The 25451-nt window shown below is 34.7% G+C and overlaps 2 protein-coding genes across 3 annotated transcripts in view; both read left to right on the top strand.

Moving 5' to 3' along the window:
- LOC138937614 (guanylate cyclase 32E) overlaps nt 1–4908 on the top strand; it is a 22240-nt gene extending 17332 nt beyond the window's left edge. Inside the window, exons 13-22 of the mRNA XM_070304038.1 lie at nt 138–209; nt 948–1113; nt 1383–1590; nt 1675–1809; nt 1960–2072; nt 2219–2370; nt 2522–2620; nt 2759–2903; nt 3046–3144; nt 3256–4908. Coding sequence (XP_070160139.1) covers nt 138–209; nt 948–1113; nt 1383–1590; nt 1675–1809; nt 1960–2072; nt 2219–2370; nt 2522–2620; nt 2759–2903; nt 3046–3144; nt 3256–4031 — 1965 coding nt within the window. The 3' untranslated portion in view covers nt 4032–4908. The remainder of the gene's footprint in view (nt 1–137; nt 210–947; nt 1114–1382; nt 1591–1674; nt 1810–1959; nt 2073–2218; nt 2371–2521; nt 2621–2758; nt 2904–3045; nt 3145–3255) is intronic.
- Nucleotides 4909–13472: 8564 nt separating this feature from the next.
- Nucleotides 13473–25451, top strand: part of LOC138934207 (receptor-type guanylate cyclase Gyc76C) — a 65235-nt gene continuing 53256 nt past the window's right edge. Inside the window, exons 1-2 of one of the 2 annotated variants that reach the window (XM_070297704.1) lie at nt 13473–13576; nt 13699–14180. The gene's annotated coding sequence lies outside the window, so the exon portion shown is untranslated. Of the gene's footprint in view, nt 14181–25451 lie in introns of both variants that reach the window. The other variant, XM_070297696.1, reaches the window with a different exon arrangement.

The raw sequence follows: 25451 nt of genomic DNA, 5'->3' as shown, positions 1-25451 counted from the left end.
AAGCAGTGGTATCAACGCAGAGTACTGTAATTATCGTTATGCTTATCGATTATGTTCTCAAATATTATCGCATTATGCTAATTTTCGTAATATCAAATTTCCGACGAAGTGTTCGGCAGTGAAATACTTTTTTACAGGATATACTGGAGAACGAAAATATTAAACTCGATAATATGTTTGTGGCTTCATTGGTTGGTGACATTATTAGAGTAAGTTTTCATCTCAATTTTGTTTTCTACATACTTTTATTTTTAAACTTTGTCCGATACGTTTTTCCATTGTTAAAAAAGTCATATAAAATTCTTTTCACGCAATATCAGATTACTAGCATGTTCGTGATGTGAGAAAGGCAATTTCCAAACTTGTCTATATTGTGTCCAGTTCGCAAACTCTTGCACTTCGTAATAAGAGCACGTTGTTCGAAACTTTGATAACTCTGCAATAATCGATATATTTAGAAACTTCTCTTTTGTCAATTTAATTTTGATGTCAAATTTTAATTACAATTTTTGGTTCTATCATTTTTTTCTAAGAAGACTTTTCTAAAAAGATATTGTGCAGCCAAATATAGAAATATATATATATATATATATAAATAATAAAATTTTCTCGGATATTATGTAATTAATCAAAATAATTTATTCTATATTTCTTATTTTTGTTTTTTTTTCTTTTTTTTGTAAGGAATTATCTCTCTTTATTAATTGTATCATTTATTATAAACTCTTTACATATTATAAAAAATTTAGGAATATACGTGCAATATATGTTAATTACAAGATAATGCTTTATTATTCAATAGCTTGCAACATTCCTATATAGTATAATAAATAAGATACTATCTTTTTACATTTCAATTTTATATTCAATTTTAGTTTTTTTTTTATGTTCAATTACGCGTCAAGATATCACCATTCCCGAGATATAAATTGAATGCTATCTTTTAGGGCATGATCTATCTTCACGAGTCGGTCATAAAATATCATGGTTCTTTGAGTACATCTAACTGTTTAGTGGATTCGCGATGGGTCGTAAAGCTGGCGGATTTCGGTCTCCACGAATTCAAACGAGATGCGGAATGCGATCCTTCTGACGTCATAAAAAAATATCACGGTAAGAGTGAGAACGAAAAAGAAAAAAAACACAGTAAAGGAGAGAAAGAGAAAGAGCGCAGCGAGAAAAATTTATATACTATATATTTACTATTATTTTCGGATTTTCAAAGTTTTCATATATCTGTCAGATATTTTTCATGCCATTTGTGACCTTCTAGTTTTCATCAGAAAAAATATAACAAATCCATCAATGTTCATTGTTATGATCGAGGATATATAGTTTCATATTATAACATTAATTAATATCTTGTTATGCAATTTTCATAGGATTGTTATACAAAGCACCTGAACTATTACGCTCTACTCGCTACCTCGAAAAACCTACTATTCGGGACTTTCAAAGAGGTGACGTCTATTCGTTTGGTATAATATTATATGAAATACAAGGGAGACATGGACCGTTTGGTATTACGGAATTATCAGCAGCCGAAATTTTGAAAAAAATAATTGCCAGAGATTCGGGAACGCCGTTCAGGTAAATTATTAATCGGAAAATATATTTTTTAATTGACAATTTTTTGAGCAAGCTTCTGAAATAATGCGTATGAAATAATATCAGACCATCATTGGATCAACTGGAGAACACGTTCGATTTTGTCCGTGACTGTTTGCTGGAATGTTGGGCGGAAAATCCAGAATTACGTCCGGATTTTAAGATGATAAGGAACAAATTAAGACCATTGAGAAAGGGCATGTCAGTCTTTCTTCATAATATTATATATGAAATAATGTTTTGTGTTGATGGATATAATTCGCAGAATAAAATGTTTCTTATAGTTTGAATTAAATTCTGATTGTGATTTGATCAATCGAATTATAATAAACATGACTCACATTTTTGCAGGAAAGCGAATATCTTCGACAATATGATGGCGATGATGGAAAAATATGCGAATAATCTTGAAGCATTGGTTGATGAACGCACTGATCAATTGACCGAAGAGAAAAAGAAAACAGGTCAGTTATCTAAAAAAAAATAACAAAATTCAATTTCATTATTATAAAATATTATACATAATATATATTGTTTTTTATTTCTTATAGATAAAAATAGATAAGTGAATTACAAACATAATTATAATAATTATCATATTTTCTTTTAGACGCACTGTTATACGAAATGCTGCCACGTTCTGTAGCCGAACAATTAAAAAAAGGACATAAAGTGGAAGCTGAAAGTTTCGATTGCGTCACAATATATTTTAGCGACATTGTCGGGTTCACGTCCATGTCTGCGGAAAGCACACCGTTACAAGTGAGAACTTTATGTAATAATAAACATGTTATATTATAAGCGCAACAATATAAATTCAATTTATAATATTCTTTCTTATATACTGAAAAAGAGAAAGAGCGATTCTATATTAGCACGTAAATAATTGTACAATCTTCCTTTTGTAAAAAAGGTGGTCAACTTTTTGAACGATCTCTACACAACATTCGATTCAACGATAGAAAATTATGATGTTTACAAAGTCGAAACAATCGGAGATGCTTACATGGTGGTAACTATATATTACAAAATTAAAAATATTCACATAATTATTTAGAACTCTATATGCAATCATATATAAGTAAATCGCAAATATAATATTTGTCAAATTCCGTCATTTATGTTACATGCGTTTTGTCTCTTCACACAGGTAAGTGGCCTGCCGATAAGAAACAGAATTGAACATGCTTCTGAAATAGCAAGCATGTCATTATGTCTTTTGGATGCCATTAAACAGTTTACCATTCGGCACAGGCCACTTGACAAGTTACAGTTACGGATAGGGATACATTCCGGTAAGGATAAAAGATATCCGAGTAAAAATAATGATAAAATAATTCTAATTATATTACAATCTAATGATAATTAACAAAAGTAAGAAAATTTCTGACGTTTCACACAGTGATATTGATAATACAATGATCATTATTTTCACAGGCCCAGTATGCGCTGGTGTTGTTGGATCAAAAATGCCACGATATTGCCTATTCGGCGATACAGTGAACACAGCATCGCGCATGGAATCTACGGGGTTGCGTGAGTATCATTGAGAATAATTTCAAATTACATTTTTATAATATTAATACCTGTAATTTGCATGTCGCGAGTTTCCTCAATATAAATCATATATGTTTTCACAATTCGTAGCCCTTAAAATTCACTGCAGCAGCGAGACGAAGCAACTACTGGACGAACTAGAAGGATTTACTCTTGTCGAGCGCGGTGTGATTTCAATAAAAGGCAAAGGTGAGCGTCTTACGTATTGGCTAATTGGTGAGGATCTGATTTTACGCAATAAGCGTAGCAAAACAAGAGCGAGCAAACGAAACGGCGATAGCAAGAAAATCAACGTGGTCGATCCTTTAATTCCTCGAAGTTCCTTGAAGAATAAGTCTCTCGTCAGATCCACTTTTACAAGATGCTCTAGCGAGTCGCCGAAACGTTTACGATTCGCGAGCTCGGATCAACTCGATCATAAGAGCTCCAGGGTGAATAGCCAACTGGAATCGATAATCGACAACAGTCCTTGCAAGACAAAAGTCTCGTGCGCGTTACGATCGTCCTGCATGGAGAGTTGGAGATCCTCCAGTAACTCCTGTCCCTGCGTAGAAAAGCTTTGCGATCAGGAAATTCAACCGAAACTGGTGGAACACGAACTGCCGTCGGATATTAAGAACGTGCCCTTGCTCCGAACCAACCTGATTTTCGGCAATGAGTCGTGTCTTCTGCGAGCTGGAACCAAGAGCTTTCGCTTCGGCACACCCGGGATACTTCAGATCACTTGTAGATCCGCGCCAAGCAGCCCCCGGCATAGCACGACGGTGTTAAACGCCCAGAAACGAGCGGCGCAATCGAACGAGGAAATCGATGGATGGGATGCAATAACGCCCCTGATCTATTATCCAGATAGTCGTTTGGATTGAAAAGATTAAGTTTGTAATCGACGCCAATAAAATCGAACATACTAATAGAGAGAGAAAGAGAGATAAAGAATCAATATTTAGAAAGATTTAATTGCGTATAGACAAATATCTTGATACTGCCAATTTGACAATCGAGAATCTCTTGCAAACGACATTTCGTTAAATTTATTTTTATCGATCAATTGTCAACAATAACTTTGTGCCAGTTAGTATTTTCTAATAAAATTTCTTACTTACGTCATATATATGACGTATCATTCAAAGAGAATTGTGCGTATGATACAAACAAGATAATTTATACGCGTATGTGTATCAATATATTATATATATCTAAAGCAGAATCAACAATACATCAATATATAACAATAGTATATTTCTTATGTTAGCGTAGACAATCGTAAAAGGCTCGTGCTTCTTAAATAAATGTCTAGTCAATGTTACTTTAAGCACTATATACATATATTCTCATATTCTATCAAATATTAAAGAAGGAAAGTTGATGCTTATAAATACAATATTACACGTGAATATATTTATCCCAAAAGCAAAAAGAGAAGAAGAAAAGAACAGGGATGGAAAAATGTATTATTAATATTTCTAAATATTTTTGAAAACATCGTTTATTAATATAACTATTCTGTTTAATAAATACTATATTCACTTTTAGAGAAAAATCTGTTCTCTTAGGCTATGCATTTTTTAATGTTTCTCTTTAAGTTATGTCTGAAAAAATGTTAAAATAAAAATTTTCCCCACGCATTATATTCATCGAAAATAAAAACCGATAAATACCAATATTTTATTTTTACAAAATCCATATACTATATGGCTTTCAATTTTTATATTGGTGACTTATATAACAACGCGTTAATAATAGAAAATTATGGGATAACTTATTTTAGTACTATGCATAATATTTTTCTTCATTTTTAGATAATTAATCTTAGAAATTTTGTGGAATTAAATATACGCAACACAAAGGAGAGTAATACTTCCGTTACGTGGCTCCGAGAAATGCATTGTTATATATTACAATACACGACTTAATTTACGTAGATGTTTTATGTAAATGCAATGGCTTCAAACATAACTCGGTTACACGCGAGCGAAGCGTGATAGAGCGCGGCAGCGATAACACAAAGATTCATTACGTTATTATTACTGAGAAAATTAATTAAACACGACTGGCGCGAGTCGACGCGATTGCGTGTATATTTCTATTCCCCTTTTATCTTTCGCGCGAAACTGGCTGTCACTCGACATTTAAAAAAAACGGACAAAGTTGACGAATCGCATCGAATAAAACAGCAATCGCGTGAAAGACAATAGTCATACTGAAAAAAAAGAAAAGAAAAAAACAAGACGCGATTTCAGATTATTTATACGTTAATAAAATTTTTCTATAGTATTACTGAACGCGCACAAACACATGCTTCATTTCCGATAAATCTTTGTGACACATCGTTTACACGAGCGTATATCAAGTTATTGTCTTCCAGGCGCAACGTACTGTATCTGTTCCTATATCACACTTAGATATTTGACTTTTAATAGCGATCTTTAACTTGAACAATACCTAAACTAAAGCATGTCTTATTAAAAAAATCGTCGAGTGTAATAAAAATATTGTATCAATAATAAATGCATTAAAATGACACAATTTTGTAACTTAGATTCTATTAAAATTATGTATTTACATTATAAATTTGTATCGAAGTAATAACGCAAAGCCATTTATTTACTATGTTATAAATAGAGCAATTAAAGTATCATATTTCGCTATGCATTGAATCTAATATTATTCAAGCTACGTGTAGCGATGAAAGTTTTCATATGATCCGATTATATATAACCTTGTGAAAATAATGTATTGTGCTAAATTTGAAGAATTAATCGCGAAATCTAAAATTAAAAATATCGACGATAAAAGATGCTATAAGAAGCGCGTCTTTGCTTCAATTTGCACACTTGGTTACATCCCGAGAACGCGTGACGGCAAAAGCGGCGACGGTATGTCCCGCCTTTGCCTACGTGCGAACGAGTCGTGCAAATATAAAAGCGACTTCTAAATTTATTGCACGAATTACTGTCCGCGGGCGTTTGCACTTGATCGAACTTAATCGGAAGAATTAAAATCAATATTTCGAATAAAAATGCAATTCAATTTTGATACATCATCGTCCGTCGGTCTAACAAGTAATTTAATCGAGGCAAGACGATGAAATACTAATAATAATAAATTCGAAAATACGAAACGTCGAGAAGTATACACTCTGGATCGAATAATTGATAATCTTGGTTGAGAGAAGACAGATCGTAAATCAATATTGACACATCAATCATAACAAACTAATAGAGTAATAGTCCTGGTACAATATATAAAATGTTAGACAACTCGGCGATATCCGTCGCGCGACTCGCTTCCAACAAGCGGACACCCTGTATAACGAGGCGATTCTTATATACAGTCTGGGGTACCGTCTTATTTACTTTGAAGTGGTTGTCGGCCAACTTAGAGCTGTGGCCATCATTCAATCAAGCCGAACAATTTAAACAGCCCGGATTCACGCAGCGAAATCATTTAATATTTGACGTCAAGCACGATTATCGTATAACGGTACGTAATAGCCGTTTGTTTGTACAGGTTGCAAGCGGCGCCGTAATTTTCAAATGGTATATCTTCCCCCCCCCCCTTCACCTTCTGAAAACGACGTTACTGAGCGTCGTTAGCAATGTTGCAAAACTCTGCGTACGCTCTCGTAAACGAAAATACGAGTAGGCAACACGCACACGCACACATGCGCGCGATAAGTTTCCTATATATGTCGTGATATACGGTAATAAAACTTTAATTTACAGTGTGAAAATTAGAATGTCAACAGAACAACTCTGTGGTTTATCAAGATATAGCAAAGTGTAACAATATTTGAACCAAAATATTAAATATATATTATTTGGAATAAAATTACAAATTAGAAATCACGTTGCTTATCCAGCAAAATTTAGAATTGATTTTACGACACTAATTTTAAAGTATTAATTTTTCTTATTGTTCTAAATAAAAATTCGTAGAACGTAATTATTATATAAAATTAATTATATTTACATTTAATTCTGTTGTATTGAAAACTCGCTCTGTTTGAACATTACACTTAAAAATTTAGCAAAGAAACTTGTACACTACTGACATTGATAAAATGGCACGTATATAAAAAAACCTTTTATTGTAGATTTATTATATTACTAACCTCGTAGTATATTATATTACTCTATATACTATATATATGTCGTAGCCAGATATTACATAATTCGTCGTTTTATAAAACGTCTAGACATTTTATAAAGTCTGGCCGCATTCTTAAATCATAGTTGAAAATGAAATATTTTATAATCTGGCTAAGAATTTTAGTCTTTTCATAAAACACTAACAAGCGATCCGCCACATTGTCAAATGTAACAATTCGTTTTAGATTTGTCTTTGTAGAACAACCATTTATAGAGAATTAATATAGAGGTAATTATGTTATAATATTAATAAGTAATTATGTGTATTTCTAAATGAGAAAAAGCTTGCATGAACACTTGTTGTGAGACAAATCAATTGGTAAAAAAAAATTATTGTTTTTAAGAAAATTATTTATAATGTATTTTTTTAAACAATCATTTGTTATTGTTTTTTTTTGCGCTAATTGATTTGTCTCATTATTCTGTACATAAAAGTATTACGGTAAGATTATCGAAAATTAAATATTTTATTTTTCATATGAAAATATGTCAGATTAAAATATAAACTAACTTAAAAAGTACTTAATAAAAAAATACTTTATTATAGTGTTTTGGAAAGCTCTCGAGGTAAGCTACAAGAATATGTAATGAAAAATAGGGGGTTCCGTTTAAAAAATTCAAAGTAATTTTTATATGACCCTGACGGTGCTATTCAAGGTCATATTAATATTATTATATAATGCGTCTCTTAGAGCTCTTTTGCATGATACATTTTTCACGAAAATGCCTTGTTTTCTCAAAAAACTGCTGATACGGGCGCTCTGTTATACCCTGTATACGATGTATGTGACTAATAGACCGAGCTGTGCGATATATATTAATGTTAATCGTGTTGCTGGCGTTATTTTGACTTCACACTGGAGATACGATCTCTAAAACGTGCTTTTATTAGACTCTCCTTCTGCCGGCCGTACCTATTTATAGACACGGAATTATCTTCATCCGTCGTAGAAACAATACGATGATAAAAAGAACGAAAAAAAAAAAAAGGAATATCATACAGGAATGACGACGTTTTTATTACCGCGAGAAACGGAGAGAACGCTCGTTAGTAAATCGAAGATTTACGGTCGATCGAATCGTTACAAGAAGTCTATTAGAACAAATCTGGAAAAAGAGACGATCGTGTTCGTCTGTCGTCTCGTATATATCGCGATTTGAAAATTTCCTCCCGCAGAAACTGTCGCGATGACGACGCGAGACGCGATTCTATCTCCGCGCAATGTAACGCGCTCGCTCGCACCTGTGGCAAAAACGAGTTGTTATCCACGCACATGCGGTTACTTTACATAAGATATGCGCGCTTAGGCTCAAAATAAACTCGTCGTCGTGATTCGAGACGTTCGATCACGACGACCGACATCGTTGTCATTTAGCCTGATTTCCATCCGCATGATACGCTTGGCCGGCGAGCAAGCTCGACTTCTTCGGGCGAATCACGTTCCACGTTGAATCTCTTCGTCTCGCAAACGCGATGACTTCAATTAGAATTATAAAATAACTTTTAAAATTGTGTATCGTTGTGTATTCAATTATTTCGACATCATTTTCATATATCTATATCTTTATAATAAATTATACTCTTAACGCGCTAAAAATCTAATTATTTTTATTATTGAGAAATAACATAATTTTGATTGCATAAATTAATAATAAAAGTAATTTTCGCACTATTTAACACATATTTGTAAAATTTTATACTGCATTTCTATATCTCATTCACTTGATTTTTGTCTGCGTTGAGCGAAAAATCCAAATCTTTAACAGTGTCGCGTAAAAAAGTGAGAGAGACGTAGAAGAGATCCGCGCAGAAATATTCGATACGAGTACAAGTATATACCGTACATATAACAAGCACCGAATGTTGACACTCACAGAAAAAAAGATAAGATAGCAGCTAATCGGCGTTTCTGCGCGTTGCCATCTACGTCACTGTTGCTAACTGTGGTTAAATGTACGTACGGTACCGTAGTAAATTGATTATTAATTTTTAATAGTCGCAATACAGCCAATGCCATTGTACGGAAAAAAAAAATCAATGCTGCAATCTATATTGATAAATTATGAATCGGTCGATGTCATTTGCGCGTTTACCTTTGTGTTGGAAAGTGTCCCCTCGAAATACTTAAGGTAAGGAAGAAAAAAAAAGAGGGGAAAGGAAAAAAAAGACAATACAGATGTTGAAAAATTTATACAGAGATAATGAACCGAGAAGATATATAAATGAAGGAGCGAGCTAAATTAATCGGAGTAGATTAAAGGCCGCCCTTTTCGGGATATGCGTCACGCATGTAAAAGAAGGCGCAAGAATCGTTTTCTGGCCATGAAAGTCAACAAGTTTCCAGAAGATTGATCTTCGAATTAATGCTGTACAGGCTTTCAGCGCGCCCGATATAGCCGTCTGATATTTCCACTACTTACTTATCCGCACAATCGTCATTTTTGTATCACGAAACCCGACGATATTCGAAGGAAAAGACAGCAAACGATCTCCTTTTTCTGTCAATTTACGTTCCTTAAATTGGATGATAAATTCAATCGCTATGATGCTATTTCCCAAAATTATCATACCGAAGAGACTACTTTCTTTGAAACGTGACTCTCATTATCGCTTCTCATTATTTACCAACGCCGTTTTACGATCGCCACGTGCAATCGTGGCGTGTTTGTTATGATTTAACAGGATATAGTGAGTAAAAATAAGAATTTGCATAAATTTTTGCTTAAACCGCTCTTTCGTGTTTAATGTTAAAATGTTATTAGAATGCGCGGTTGTGATTAGAGGGTGTAATTAGAGAGAGATGTTATACTTGTATTTAAATGTTTGTGCTCACATAAAAGTGATTTGAAAGAACAATGATTTTTCCTTCATTTTTTTTTTAGTCGGTCTATTTTGAATTACTTTATACGATACGTGAACTTTATCCCCAATTTCGGTGAATGATCATGTGATTCATGTAACATCGACAATCTTCTTCTACATAACAACATCGTGTCATTAAAGCCGTAAAGTCGTGCTTACGACTGTCAATCGTGCTTACGGTACGTGCCCGGAAAGCAAAGCGTCTCACGCTCTCGGCGGAATTGAGCAAATAGCGTTAGGCTGCTTAACTGCGACTCGTAAATAAGATTACATTCACAGCAGACTATGGATTTGCAAACAATTAGGGTGTAAATGAGCGTTGGCAACATACGTGCTCGTCGCCGAATATGTCACACGATTTGCAGATATTCTTGCTCATACATATGGCGGTGAACGCAACGAAAGAGCTGAAAAGCAGCTCTATAGAAAAATTTAGACCACGTTTTCGAGAAATATCATCGCGTTATTAAAACATTGTTGTAGAAAAATAAGTTTCGTAGTTTTATACTGCAAATATTCTATTTCTTTTGTTATCGCTCTAATCTGCATAAAAAGTCGCTGTTTTAACGCGATTGTTCATAATACTTGCTGCCAATGTGATACTTATTTATTTCAATTACAATTACTATGCTATTATAATGTAAGATAGATAGAGGTATAATATTGCGAGCAACGAAATCATTTTTTAAACATTTTCTGTTTATACATGAAATTGGAACGCGTGGATAAACGATGGCGGGAGTCAGCATACAGATAGAAAATTCGTGAAACGTGTAAAAAAAATACTGAAAAGCGCAAAAACGATGATAACCGCGCTGCGAATGATAAGCAGAAGTCTCTAAAAATATCCTCGATATGACCGCACAGCGCAAGAGCGTGTGATGAAATGCTTCATGTACCGCACGTGTCGTCATAAGAAGCCGCATATGATATAAATTGTTCGCCATTGAGTGATATTATATTCGCAAAACACACACACACACACACACACACACATATATATATATATATATATATATATCGTAAAAAATCGCAATTTTTCTCGCACACTATATTTAAATTTTCAAATTTTTATTGCATTATTCGATACTTATCTTCCTCTTTAATTTGCTAATTTAAGTCTTTAAAAGAAATGTAATATATTTTCATGCGTGCATTAATATAATATATTAGACTTTCGATATGAGATAAATACAACTTAATAATGCAACAGATACATAAAATATATATATATAAAGAGATAAAGAAACAAAATTACTGCGATACATCGTACGAAAATAATTAATGTATATAGATAAAATGTATAGTTATTACTATAGGTATATATGATAGAGAGAGAAAGAAAAGATAACTGTAGCATAAATAAAGCTTTCTCGCCTTCACACCAATAAATTTTAATATTTATAATAAATTTTAATATTTAAATAGGAAAGAAAAATTTTATTTTTAATAAAATTCCTTTTTCTTAATATAAGATTCTGTAGCTTGTTTAATTTATATGTAAATCCGAATATAGATAAATATAAAGCGATTATGCTAATCACAGCGATTATGAAATTACTTGATTTACCGCGCACACAGTAACTTATATCGACTGCGTTAAAAATTCGCGTTAAAAAAGTAATAATCTTGAGCGTCATTTACATTTAATACCGCGTGTCTGAAGGTTACCAAATCCTTAGACAGTGCTCGTTATACGATCCCACGTGTTCGAATTCATGCAACTTCCTACGAACGCGTAGATTACACGAAGATTCTTCGTGCAAATTTAATTGACTCGTGTGAAATTAAACTCTGCACTTTAGCATCGAAACGTGTAGTGAATAGGATGTACAGAATGTCCCAGAGTTACCTCTTGCTAATGACAGTTTCTTGACACCATTTGAAAACAATCTTTCCTCAGCGAAAATGTCAATAGAGGTCATCATATTTTGCAAAATGTTTTGTTTTCAATTTTCTTCCATCATATATCTTTCTAACTAAACCTTAAATTAAAATTCTCTCGCTCTCTCTATTAAAGTATATTCTATCTGAAATCAAGTAAAGAATGTAGTTTTAATTTTCTACAAAGTTTCGTTTGCAAAAAGCCCTTCTTTTTGAATCGCTTATAACATGGAAATTATTGATGCCTCGATATTTTTACTGAGGAAAAATCATTTTAAAATAATCTTAAGAATTTGTTATTAATGGGTGGTGCGATAATACTGGGACGTATATATATATATATATATATATGTGTGTGTATGTGTGTGTGTATAGAAAGTCCTCGTAATATATTTATCAAATTTTTTTAAAATAAATTTATTAAATTGTTTTTATTAAATATATTACGAGGACTTTCTATACATATATATAAGAGTGCAAGATTGTATTAATTAATTGAAAAACTGTGTTTGAGAGATACGTTTTTTACATATGATATACATATTTTGATATATTTCCAATAATGATTAATATCACATAATTAATTTTTTTATGAAATTATCTAGAATTACACTTTTAAATCATATTAATATTAATTAACGATTATCTTATATTATCGTTTCAGGGCTAAATCTAGGAACATCACGATATGGCTAGGTATTTTTATACATCATTTTTTACTCCCTTTATGTTACCATGATGTACGATATTTAATATCGATACAATTTCACTAGCAATTTAGTTCGCGTATTTTCCAATAAGTAACTATGTTCTCGTTAAATCTCACGCGCATATATTCATTCTCTACTCGCAAAATGTAATTGCAAGTAAGATGTAATAATTGCAAGTAAACAAGACAAATTTTGTATCTTTTGGAGAAAAATTCTATGTTTTAATAAGAGATTATACAAGAAAGATTATCTGTGGCATACCGCACCGGTATCTGCGCGATTATATAATATCGAAAGTATTTCCGTCAGTTGCTTTATAAATAAGAAGTCAGTTCTTTCCTATCTCAGTTTCGCTCGAAATAACTCATAATAGCGTAAACGAGTCTCTCTCATTCTCCTCTCATTTGATATAATTCTAAATATTTAATTCTTTTACCTTCTCCTCCGTCGAGATCCAGGAAATCGAAAAGGCAGAGATCCGCGTCCGTGATGATCATCGCGTCGAAGGAAACGATCGCCATCGATCACGCACGAACGAGACAGTTGATTTTTCGAAGACGCGCACACGCCGCGCCGTTCGGCGATCTCGACCGATCTGCGCGCCGCGGTGGCGCCCTCTGCGCAGCAAGTGCCGACACTAGGCCCCACCGGGACCGTGCGTGCCGTGCCCGTGCGTTCGCTCAGTTTGTTGCGGGCCTTGCTCACGTACGGTCGTATGCGCGAGAGTGGCGATCTAATACGAGCAATCGTCGCGTTTGCGAGATCGCGCGCTTGAAGTTGAGTACGCGGAGAAGATAGCGACGGTTAGTATCTTCTTCTCTCACTCGCCTGTGATCGACGTTTACGCGATCGACTTATTCGCCCTTTGTGTCGCTCCCATCGCGATATCGCTCGCCTAATAAGTGCCTCTCTGTCTCACTCGCAGAGTTTCGAAAGTCCCGGAAAGCGGAAAAGGAGAGAAGCGGATGCGCGCGCGCGCTTCTCCTGTCTCTCTCTCTCTCTCTCTCTCTACGCGTAGTGGTGCGTCGCGCTACGGGCGTCCTTCCGCGTTCTCGATCTCGAATGCGCATTCGCCCTAAGACTGTAACAACTTATTTATCGTTAGTGGAGTGATCTCGTTTTCCGTCTCCTACGGTCGTCGCTCTCTCCGTTTTACCGCCGCGCGCGGTATCAGAGTCATTCTCGTATAAAGTCTCATCGTGCGATTTTTCGCCGGGATATATATCGTATCCACCTCGCGAAGCCGGGGAACAGTGTGAAGCAGCATCCGTCCCAGTGGAAAGTTCTTCGACTCACCTCGCGATTCGATCGTTCGAGGAATCTTCTCTTCGGTGATGTTGAGATAGCCCGGCATCGACCAATCGCGCAGGACTGGATTACCATGCTGGACACGGCCACGAGTCGCAGGTAAGAGAAAAATCTTTCCCGTCCTTCCCTCCCGTTTTTTTTTTTTTTTTTGCTTCTCGTCTCCGTACGCTCCATCTTTTTCTATCTCGTCTTTCCGTCTCGCTCCTCGTATTACGTCGTCTCTTTCTCGTTGGATCGCGCGAAAGAGCGGGAGACGCGTTCTCCCCGCGAACATCGTGATTGGACGAGAGCGGTGAGACGCGGAAATTTCTGCGAGGAATATTCCCGCGTGCGTGTCACATTTTCGATCCTTGGACCGAGAGAGAGAGAGTGATCGGGGGGGGGGGGGGGGAACGTTCGCGATACATTTGGCGCTCGCGATAAGCGGTTCGACAATTACGACGATCGCGGCAGCGGGTTCGAAAGAGACGGAGGTTCCCGCGTGCGGTTAAAATTCTCCCCGCGATAGTAGTTTTTCGACCCGCTTCGTAGGCTCGAGCGAAATGATAAACGATTCTCTATTTTAATATCGGAAACACACGTACTCGGCTTATCTTATCGCGTGTAATTCTTCATTAAAGTTATGGAAGAGAACGGATAATAAACACCGAAATCTTCCAAGAACGTTTTCACGGGCTCCGCGTTTAACGCCTAAAACAACGCCTGCTCTCTTCTGACACGTTATGCTTTGTTTGGTATAATGATATACAAATTCGGCGTTTGTTATCTTGGACGGGCTATAATATTCATATTTAGCACTGAATAGAGAGGAGAATTGCGAGTACGTGCTGGCGTTACATTTGTTTATTTTACGCTTAACACGTGCTTTTGTAACGCGTACTGCGGGATAAATGCCAGATCGAAGTCGCAGAATATTTATGAAAGGTTTAGAAACTCTGTGATCAGTACCGTTCAAAATATATTGTATAATATATTTTTCTATTCTAAATATTTCCCTATTTGTGTACATTTTTTTTTTTTTTTTTTTTCCCCAAGATCGTATACATACAACTTTGTTACGTTCTAGAAACATGGAAAAAGAACTAGCGTAGATTACACGTATCGATATGTAAACTGCCGCGTGATAACATTGACGTTGCTAGTAAAAAAGTCTAGAAAAACTCACGTGTGTTGACATAAGAGAATAGAAATTACATAATGTAGCAATCCGAAGGAAGTTTTGTATCACTTCTAAGTTGAAGCTTGCAATATTATACATCCTAATTTAGAAATTACTTTATTATTTAAGGGAAAAAAGAGGGAAAGGAAACATAACATCTATGTGTTCCGAAAAGTAAATATTAAAATATGTAAAAATACAATATATCTAATTTATGTACATACATATACATAAATAATATATAGGAGTGACTTATTTCAATTTATTGCATAAGAGATGTGTAAACAATTTTATCATATTTTTATTCTGTCTATAAAAAAGTATTTCAAATATCTCCCTCCCCCCCTTTTTTTTTATTCCGACACTTTATGTCTCTGTCTCACGGTATTTTACACACTTTTGAAAGTTTCTGATTTCACATCGCTTATTGTTAGCGAGCATTTTCTATTCGCTATTGTACGTCTCATATACTATTTTTGGATACATTGAATTTTTAATGAGTCTTCATAAAAAAGAGATCCAGTAAATAAATTCAAATTCGGGAGATCTGAATGGCAAGAAGAGAAGAGAGGTGGCTGCAGACGATTTACCAGACGCCTATATTCACCTTTCATCAAAAGAGTCTGTTTTAAATACTGCTACTAATAATGTTTATTAAAGCGAAATGATAAGATAATCTTTGCTTACGCATAGCAATTAACAGAGATTAGCAAGTCATATTTATTATCAGTACCAAAAATTAATTTAATTTTGATAAGAACAATTTTTAGAATTACATACATTGGTTATGCATTTCTTTCTTCAATTTAGCAATTTATTAATTAATAAAGATACGTATATTAATTTTTGAACTTTTTTGCATATCCCATATTATAAATTGTTTTAGACAATTACGTGACATTTATAATAACTTTCTAGTATAACGAACTCAATTCAAAACTTTGTTATGCAATATAAAATTTCAGGAATGTAATATCGAAGTGGATAGGATGAGAGTCGTCTAATCGTATGATTCATGTGCGATATTCAAGCTTACGAGAAATAATCCGGGCCCATCTGCTTAGTCGCAAAAATTAGGTATTGAGAACAGGGTCAACGCTTCATCAATTAAATGCATGATATTCGTTTGCTCGATCAAGCCAATTGCTCCTGTGATTAATTACGTTACGATGATAGTTACACGAAATTAAAATGCATCTAATCTTTACTTCGTTATGATTGTATATATATTTTATATATTTATACACATATATTTTACGCGCATATATATTTTTTTATATATTTTTCTACAAGATTTTTTTATCTTTTACGATTGTACATGTTGCATTTTGATGTGACATTCTCTCTGATTTTCAGCTCGCTAATATGATTTCTTCATCGTTTCAATAACGTACAAGTGAGATATATAAAATAAAGAAGAAATTGATTAAAATTAATTTCAAACAAAAAATTTATTTTAAGAAATAGCTAAAGAGAAAAAGAGAGAGAGAGAGAGAGTATTTGAATATGAGAATTTATTTTAGAATATCCTGTATATATAATTCTGGAAATTATGATCAGGCTCTCTCCCCCCCCCTCCCCCCTCCCACCGCTTCCTAAGTACAATAAAATTTTGCAAAACTGTAAAATAATATTTTAAAATGCGTAAGCTATATATATATCACGAAGTATTTACGCGCATTACTTCTTTCCTCGCTTGCATTTCGAGGTACAGATAGCGTCACGGCCTTTGTTGTCCGCCGCGACCGCGGGCGAATTCGCGGAAGATCGATTTTTCTCGGAACCTTTTCGCGCACGTGGTGGTATCCACCTATAGTTACCGATCTCTCTGCGTGACTCAGACTTATCTTCTTCTTTTCGCAAAGGGACGCGGGAAACGATCGCGGAACTTAATTAACGTCCGGGTATACGCTTCTTGACGGTGCTCCGAATTGTCGTCGGCGAAAAACCGACCGTGCATAAATTCTTCCCCGTACCTTAATAAATTCCGGCGCGCGTAACGAACGCTGAGGAAGAAAAAAAAAAAAAAAAAGGCCGAATCACGCCACGCCGGGCGATGCTGTGCCAAGAGTGCGACGCGCTCGAAAACAAACTCATTAATACGCGCTTCGCGATAAACCTCCGCGTATTGTCCTCGCCTGTTATTTACGCCGGGACGCTGTGATTATAAACGCGCGTCTGTCTCTGTTTATTCCGCGCTTTTTATTCACCGTCTTCGTTACTCGCGCGTCGCAAGTTGACGAGGCTTTACGCTTCGTGTTCAGGTGCGCATTATATATCGTAAGAAGTGCGAGAATATATCGTACTTTAATCGTCCATGTTTATTTTTCGCGATGGCGCTTAATCGGTTTATAAATTATCCAATTCTTCGTCTTCGGATGATTAGATAATTCGAATATTTCGAATAGTTGAATTTATTCGAACGTGCGAATTTGCAAAATAATATTCTGTTCTGCGGTCAGGATGAAAATTCCGGCTTATCGAGAAAACGACCGCGAGTGGAGGAAATCAATTTCCTTTGTGACGCGGATCAAAGGTTGTTGTGATAAATATTCTCCGGTCAGACAATAGTTGTTTCTGTTGCACACTATTTTTAAAGAACAGAGAGAGAGAAAAGGAGACAGACGAGCGGTAGACGGGCTTGTTTGATCAGTCAAATCGTTCAATACCGGTGTGATCGTCGATTTTTAACATGATAAACACACATCTCGCATTCGTCCGCGCTTATTTGCGCGATGACGTTATTCTCTCGTCAACGATTTCGAAGTAATGCGAAATGTGATAGTTGCGGAAAACAACATCAATAAGGAAAGAATATGAAATTTATTTATTTTATTTTTTTTATTTTTATTTTTTTTAAATCTCAATATTTTCTTAATCTTGCAGTAAAATGACATCTTAATATGTTATTTTTAGATAGTATAAATTTGTTTGATAGTATAAACAAACTGTCATATAAACCAGCCTCTCTTCTCGTTTTTTTTTTTTTTTTTTAAATAAAAATATAAATTTCTGATACATCATCCGTTTATTTAATTGAAAGACGAATATACACAACATAAATATATGAAAAATCTTTCATTTTATCGAATTATAATCAGATTGAGATTATGATGTGCGAGATAGACGTTATTTTTTAAAAACGATTTACGTAATCGAACAATTTGTACACAATGGCATCAACCAAAGCCAAATCGAAAATGTGCAACCGGCAATCAATCTCTCCAGGCGTGACTCATGACCGAGAAAAAAAATGTGCTTTCTAATTAATCAATCAAGTTAAGTGGTTAACGGCCATATAATTAGCCGCATTTATAGCTCGAACGTTGAAATTACCCGATTAACCTGTGTTATTCCCATCCAGTGATCAACGAAATACGGAATTCGCATGTTGTGCTCATTTAGAGTCGAATTATGCACCTCTGTCTGTGCAAATTAAATTCTTCTCGCTTTTCCTAGTTAATACAAATTTTAATCGAAATCAATCGCGTATCCTGTACTAGCGTGAATGTAATTGCGAACAGTGTTTCTCAATATGTTAATAGCATTATTTATATTAACATTATCCATTTTATAATAATATTTGAAAGAATTGACAAATTTGATATTTAGAATCGATGAAAATTGAAACGATTTTTGTAAAATTTGATTTTAAACTTTTGAAATTTTTTCGTAAGGATGCTTCAAATGTGCATAGAAAATTTTTCATTTTCTAAAATTCTCTTGCAAGTAAAATAATTTTTACATATTGTAACATTATATTGTATATAAACAATATTTTGTAATTTTTTCTAACTTTAAAAGAGAAATTTTACAAGAAGATGAAGAGAGGGTATAATTAAAAATTATAAAAAATTTCTATTTTAAAAGAAAAATAAATCACGTGCGTATAACAATATCGAGATTATAAATAAAGATATTGATATAATACAGCTTGCTAATATTATATAATATTATAATGAAATATTATATTATAGTGAAATTTGACAAATATATTTCGATCTCCAATTATTACAAATTTCTGCGTCAAGCGAAATAAATCATGCGCATATTGCAATATTACGAGAATGATCGCGAACAGTGCTTCTCAACTTGGCAAGAACACGGCGTAGCAGAAACATTTAATATGCATGCTCGTCGGCGCTACTATAAATCGCAATTTCAACTTGAATAAATCATAGGTGATTAGAATATTGCGAGCGTGACCACAGACGGCAGAGGTTCTCGATCTATTAATAACGCGTATTATTTCTCGATATCGGAATAAATCGACGAATGTACTTTGGTTAGACGCGCGTAGCGCACATGTAAATTCAGATTCGTGATTCGGACAGGTAGTTGAAAATATTCGCCTAGAAGTATTTTTCTTTCCTTTACTATATGTATATGCGTACACGTCGGAATGCTTGGATCGCGCGTTGAGACCGCGGGCGCCAGCTTTGAAAACGAAATTTATTCACCGAACGTAGCGCACGTATGTAGAATGAAGAAATGTTTTCTTCATTCCTTTTACGCGTTATATACGACGGTGAGGGGCATTAAAGTGTATCAGTATCAAAGCCGACATATGTGCAAGATGTGCCACGGAAAAGAGAAGGAAAAGAAAAGCTATGAATGTTATCGTTATTAAAGTACGTTTCGCACGACTTTCGCGCTTAATATTCGCGTTCGATACTATAATGTCGCAACGGCACGTGCGTTTGTATTATTACGTGCATGCGTACCGAAACAACGATTTTATATACGAGGCTTATTTGCGTCTTGCTACTTTTCCGACGTTTACATCCCTTGGGAGCGCGTAACGATCGAACGGCAAAATTGTACAAATAGCGGAAAAAAATTCGCACGTACTTGAGGTTTATGCGAAAAACAGTAATTTGGTTGAAAGCTAATTTTCGTTCGATGATCATATACGTTTTGTACATATAGAGTGTCCCGAGATCAAGTGTCAAAATTTCGCAAAAAAAGGGAACAAAAAATTTTCACTAAAGAATTTAAAATAACACTAAAATTATATTAAGTTTATCGATATCTTACATGCTTCCGAAGTTTTGACATTCAATTTTGGGACACCCTATATATCGCCAAATACAAATAGACAAACGCGTAATATCAAGAAGAGAGAGATCGAATGTTTCCTCTACAATTATTAATTTTAATATTAGGCAATTAATAAAAGAGCGAGCGAGGAGATTTGACATTTTATGACAAATATCACGAAGGCGTGAACATTGCACCTTGCACGATGATATGAAAGCTCAAAGTTGCTGCCATGTGTAATCGTAAGGGCAGTTGAGTAATGACTGACGAGTTAATATGCCACATAAGCAAGCATTAAGTAACGAGTGCCACTCACACGTACTTGACAACGATGCACTTACCATACGCATGATTACGAATACGGTTGTCTCGGCAGATCATGATGTTCCTTTCAGTCAGGCCGCGATTAAAGAGCTCCAGATGTATTTAACTCTCGCTGTCACTCTGCGAACCAGGCCAACTTCTGGATATATCACATAATATACCTTTCGTTTATATATATCAAGAATACGAGGTGTAATTGGGTTTTTAATATCGATATAAATTTTTTTATATGTGTACAAACGAATTTTAAAAGCAAATATATTTTTCATACGATGTGCTTACAAACGAATGTACCAATATATTATGACAGTAAATATTTCCTTTCTTGATTTATGTTATAATTACATAATTACGCACCGTCCGCCGTGGGATCGATGAGATACGAGAGAATATAAAACACCGTGAGATACGACCATTTTTTAGCGGCATAACTTTTCCATTTAGTAGATGTTGCGTATTTTTACCAATCGTTTATAGCCGTTGCAATCGATGTTGTATATGATACATGGGTCACGAGCAGTTACACTTTATGGATGTGAAAGGCATTTTCGCGTGCAACTTTTAAATTCTTGTCATTAACGTTAAACTTGGAATTTCGCTATTAAATTATTTTTTCGAGCTATCAGAATAAACATTTATTTTCTTCTGAATGGGCTAAACGTTATCACGTTTTATAGCCATACAGTTTTATAGTCACGAGAGAGAAAGATGATCTTTTTTTTTTTTTTTTTTTTTACAAAACACGACAAACAAAATAAAAACAATGAACTGACGATGAAAAGAAATTAACTACAAATTAAAGTTAACAAAAATGAAACTAATTCATTAATCACTAATATTCACATTTATTCCTTCAAGTTTAACTTCAAATATTATTGCGTTGAAAAATGTACGTAATGGTTAACTATTATAAGACAGATTGCTTGATAAAAAGTTATATCTCCCCATAACTCGCGTCATATACGATTCCGTTGTCCTCAAAATTTGTCATGCTAGCTACGATCGACCCGCGGCAATTGAAATGAAAAGATGAACGGATGTTGCGCTTCTTTGTCCGAATAAAAAAGAATAGCCTTGAATGCTGATCGTCAAGAAGGCAGTCAGCAATAGTAGTTCGCAATACGCGATGACGGAAGAGAACAACGAACGGAGAGGCGCACTATCCGCGAAATGCGGACGGAGACAAAAGCGCGCGAATAAATAAAATTTTATTCTACGATTAGAGATCTGGAAAATCTTTATTCGCCAAATTTCTTCTCTGATTTAACGAAAAATATATTACAACAATATAAGGTCTAATAAGAATATTATATAAATCACTTCAAATTATCTTGTATATATTATTTAATAATAATTCAATCACGCACTGTATATTGTCAACGAAAATAAATACTTAATTGCTAATTATTACAGAATTATATCGGAGAATAGATTTTTTTTTTCCTCCAAGTTTTAAAATGGTAAATCTCTAAAAGTAAACAGCTTCAAACTTTTTATTTGAAGAAGGATTATTTTTACGTTTTTATTTAATATCACTTATACGATACACGCGAAATCGATGACGAAAATGTGAAACGAGGGATCGTCGACGATCGCCTCGCTAGCCTGGAAATCCAGTTAGTCTCGATCCAGCGGCAGGGGTCTCAAGACAATGCGCAGAGAGTAAGCCGTGCAATGCCGCCTCGGGAGAGTTGGTTGGGTGAGCGCGACGAAAATAACTTCGGTCGAGGAGAATATTACGGCACTTTGCAATGAGGAGAGACCGATGGGAAGGAGTGAGAGAGATGGGAAGGGGTGGGAGCCTCACGCGCGCGAATAGAAGGGAATATTCTTGAAGAGGCTCCGCCGAGAGGAGCGACGCGGAGAAACGCGCGTGCGAATGCGCATGCATTAGTCGAGGTGCATACGGATACATGTATATACTTAGTGATTTGTTTATATTCTGGAATGTACTGCGTGGCTCTTTTTAAGAATATCTATTTGGATAGGAAATTAAGAGATGCACACATCAAATTAGAGAAATGCAAATATACAATATACATTTTTGCAAATAAGAAAATATCAATATTTTAATAATATATCCTACACTTTTTAATAAGCTCGAATAGCGTGGAAAAAAAAAATAATAGATTTACTATTTTATCATAGCAGTCAACGAAAAAGCATATAAAAACCGTGTATGCAATTGCACGCATTAGATTATTAGAGATTTAATTGAAAATAATACGGATGCAAAATCTACTAGAATTATATATTTTAAATAGATATCATATATTTTAAATAGATATCTATAAATATAAAAAGAAGAAAATGGTATATATATTTAGTCGATGCAAAACAAAACTCTGCAAGTTAAAACTGTAGATAACAAGATAGTAAAAGTGAGAATAAAAGCAAAAATTCCCAAAGTGTAATATATAAATATATTTTGACAATGCATGCGACATTCTATTTTTTAACATTATTATTGTAATATTCGTTAGTAATTAATCGTGACATAACTCTTATCTTTCTTCGGAAAAGTTTAACGATATTAATGCCAAACGACAAATTAGTTATTATAGAAAGATTAAAGAAAAAAAAGAAGAGCTAAAGTGAGACCAAAGTGGAGAGATATAATCTATCTAACGACAAAATAATCTGTCTAACAAAAAATAATAATAAGGAAGCAGGAAAAAAGGGAAAAACATATATATATATATATATATGTATGTATTTAATGACTATACACGGCGAATCACTTGACGACTGATGATCGGCGGTCGTCTTCTCTCGATATATGACGCGATTGGCCGACCGGCCAATGACTGGCACTCCGCTCTCGGATGCTGCGCATCCCGGACCCTCCTTCTTTACGCGACGCGTTCGCGCGACACGTACAGTGCGCTTCATTGACGGTTGCAAAACTGGTCCACCGTTCGTTCGGTATAAAACTCCGTTAGAACCAGTTTTCCGCGCGGTGGACGAGAGTCTGAGGCTTTCGCGAGCTCGCGCTACTCGAACCCCGGGCCCTTCGCCGTCTTGCACCGGCCTCGGATTTTTATCGAGACGAAACATTACGAAACGCTTCTTTGACCGATCATGCGATTGCATCGACCGACGCGTCTGACAGCGCGTACGGAAAATAAAAGCCCTCGTTGCGGTCCTGCGATTTTAGCGAAATTTAGAATGAAAAGTGATGATAAAAGTTCAAGATAGTACGCGAGAATATTTATAAATACTTGGTGCAAGAGGTATAATTAGTTTTCATATCAATATTGTTCTCAATAACATGTTAAAATTATAATTACGATGTTTTTCAGTGACTTTAGTCGGGTTGGCAAAATTTCATATTTTTTGGGATAAAATTCATTTGCCAATGGTAAAAATCGATATTTTCGAAAAAAAAAAACCGGCGGAGACTGATCCTTCCTATTAAAAATGTTAAATAGAAAATCTTTTTATCTATATTCGTCAATTGAGAGAGTGTTTTCTAATTCAAGCTTTATTCAAAATAAGATACAAAATAATAAATTAAAAATCAATGTAGCAAATAAGTATTTTTTTTTTTTGTTAGATGAATTATTTTTCTTATTAAATGAAAAATTAATAGAAAATTTTAAAAAGACCAGTATTATATATTGATCTTATATTTTCAAACTATAATGATTTATTAATTGAAGCAAAAATATTTTCTTGCATAAAGTTATATAAATATATTTTAGTGTTATATATTAGTTATTTTTATAATTTTTGTTAGTTCATTCCATTGCGTAAAGTCCGGAATAATAAAATCTGGATTTTATCGTACTTTTTTTCACTCGCTGGATTTTACCGGCCAATCCTGACTTTAGTAGAATACTGACATAGCACGGAAGAGTCTTTTCAGCTTTAAGATCTGTATTAAGATCAAAAATATACGCGATCAAGGATTAGAAATTGCGAAATCACAGTATCGCGCGAGAATTTTGGCACACACTCTCGGCATCATAACCGACACCTCCTGGCTCCGATGTATTATGATTTCGCGTTGCGATCGGTGGCATACGCGTACCTATTTATTTGTCTATCCACCTATCTACCTACCTACCCTACCTACTCTCCATGCACACACATTCACGCGCGCTTCGCCTTTCACATATGCTATCCGACACGCGCTAACACCGTGAAGGCCCGCCGCTGCCAGCATGTCTGCCAGCGCAACAAACGGAATCCGAGCACTTGCGAAATCGGTCGAGACACTCCGGGGATCGCGACCGATGGCTTGGCCGCACATTCTATAGACATAACTCGCATATACGAGCCGTCTCCTATAAAAACGTCTGATTACGCAATGACGCGTAATTTAATAATGGATAATGTATCGTTGATGATAGAGATTCCGACGCGAATATAGAATTTATCACTCTTCGGCAAAATGACCGCGTATAACATTATTGACATTCGTGTGGAAACTGTCGCTAGCGATCGACGTGAGAATGCCAACGATACGTGTCGTTCCGTCGTCTTTTACTTGACGTGTGTTCGTGTCATCGAGCGGTGACAATCTCCGCGAGTAATGTAGTAACGCTTTTATTCTCGATTCGCGAGCGATTATTCATTCCTGGAATACGAGCTATGTATGCCTTTTTTTTTTTTTTTTTTTTTTTTTTTTTTTTTTTTTTTTTTTTTTTTTTTGAGATAGAGATAGAGAGGAAGAGAGAAATATTTTCTATTATATTTTTTACATTCTTTAATTAGCTACTAATTACAAATGGATATCGATTTAATCGAATGATAAATGAAATTCCAAAAACTTTATGTCAATAAGTGTGAAGTTCATGTTTGATAGACTGTCAAGTACGGGAATTATAACGTTAAGCAAACTT

This window comes from Polyergus mexicanus, unplaced genomic scaffold (genome assembly GCF_030449975.1).
Source record: "Polyergus mexicanus isolate NDT 795.1 unplaced genomic scaffold, iyPolMexi1.0 SCAF_1, whole genome shotgun sequence".
In the NCBI taxonomy this organism is placed as follows: domain Eukaryota; kingdom Metazoa; phylum Arthropoda; class Insecta; order Hymenoptera; family Formicidae; genus Polyergus; species Polyergus mexicanus.
Note: the sequence above shows the minus strand (reverse complement) of the source record. Positions and strands in the feature narration are given on the sequence as shown.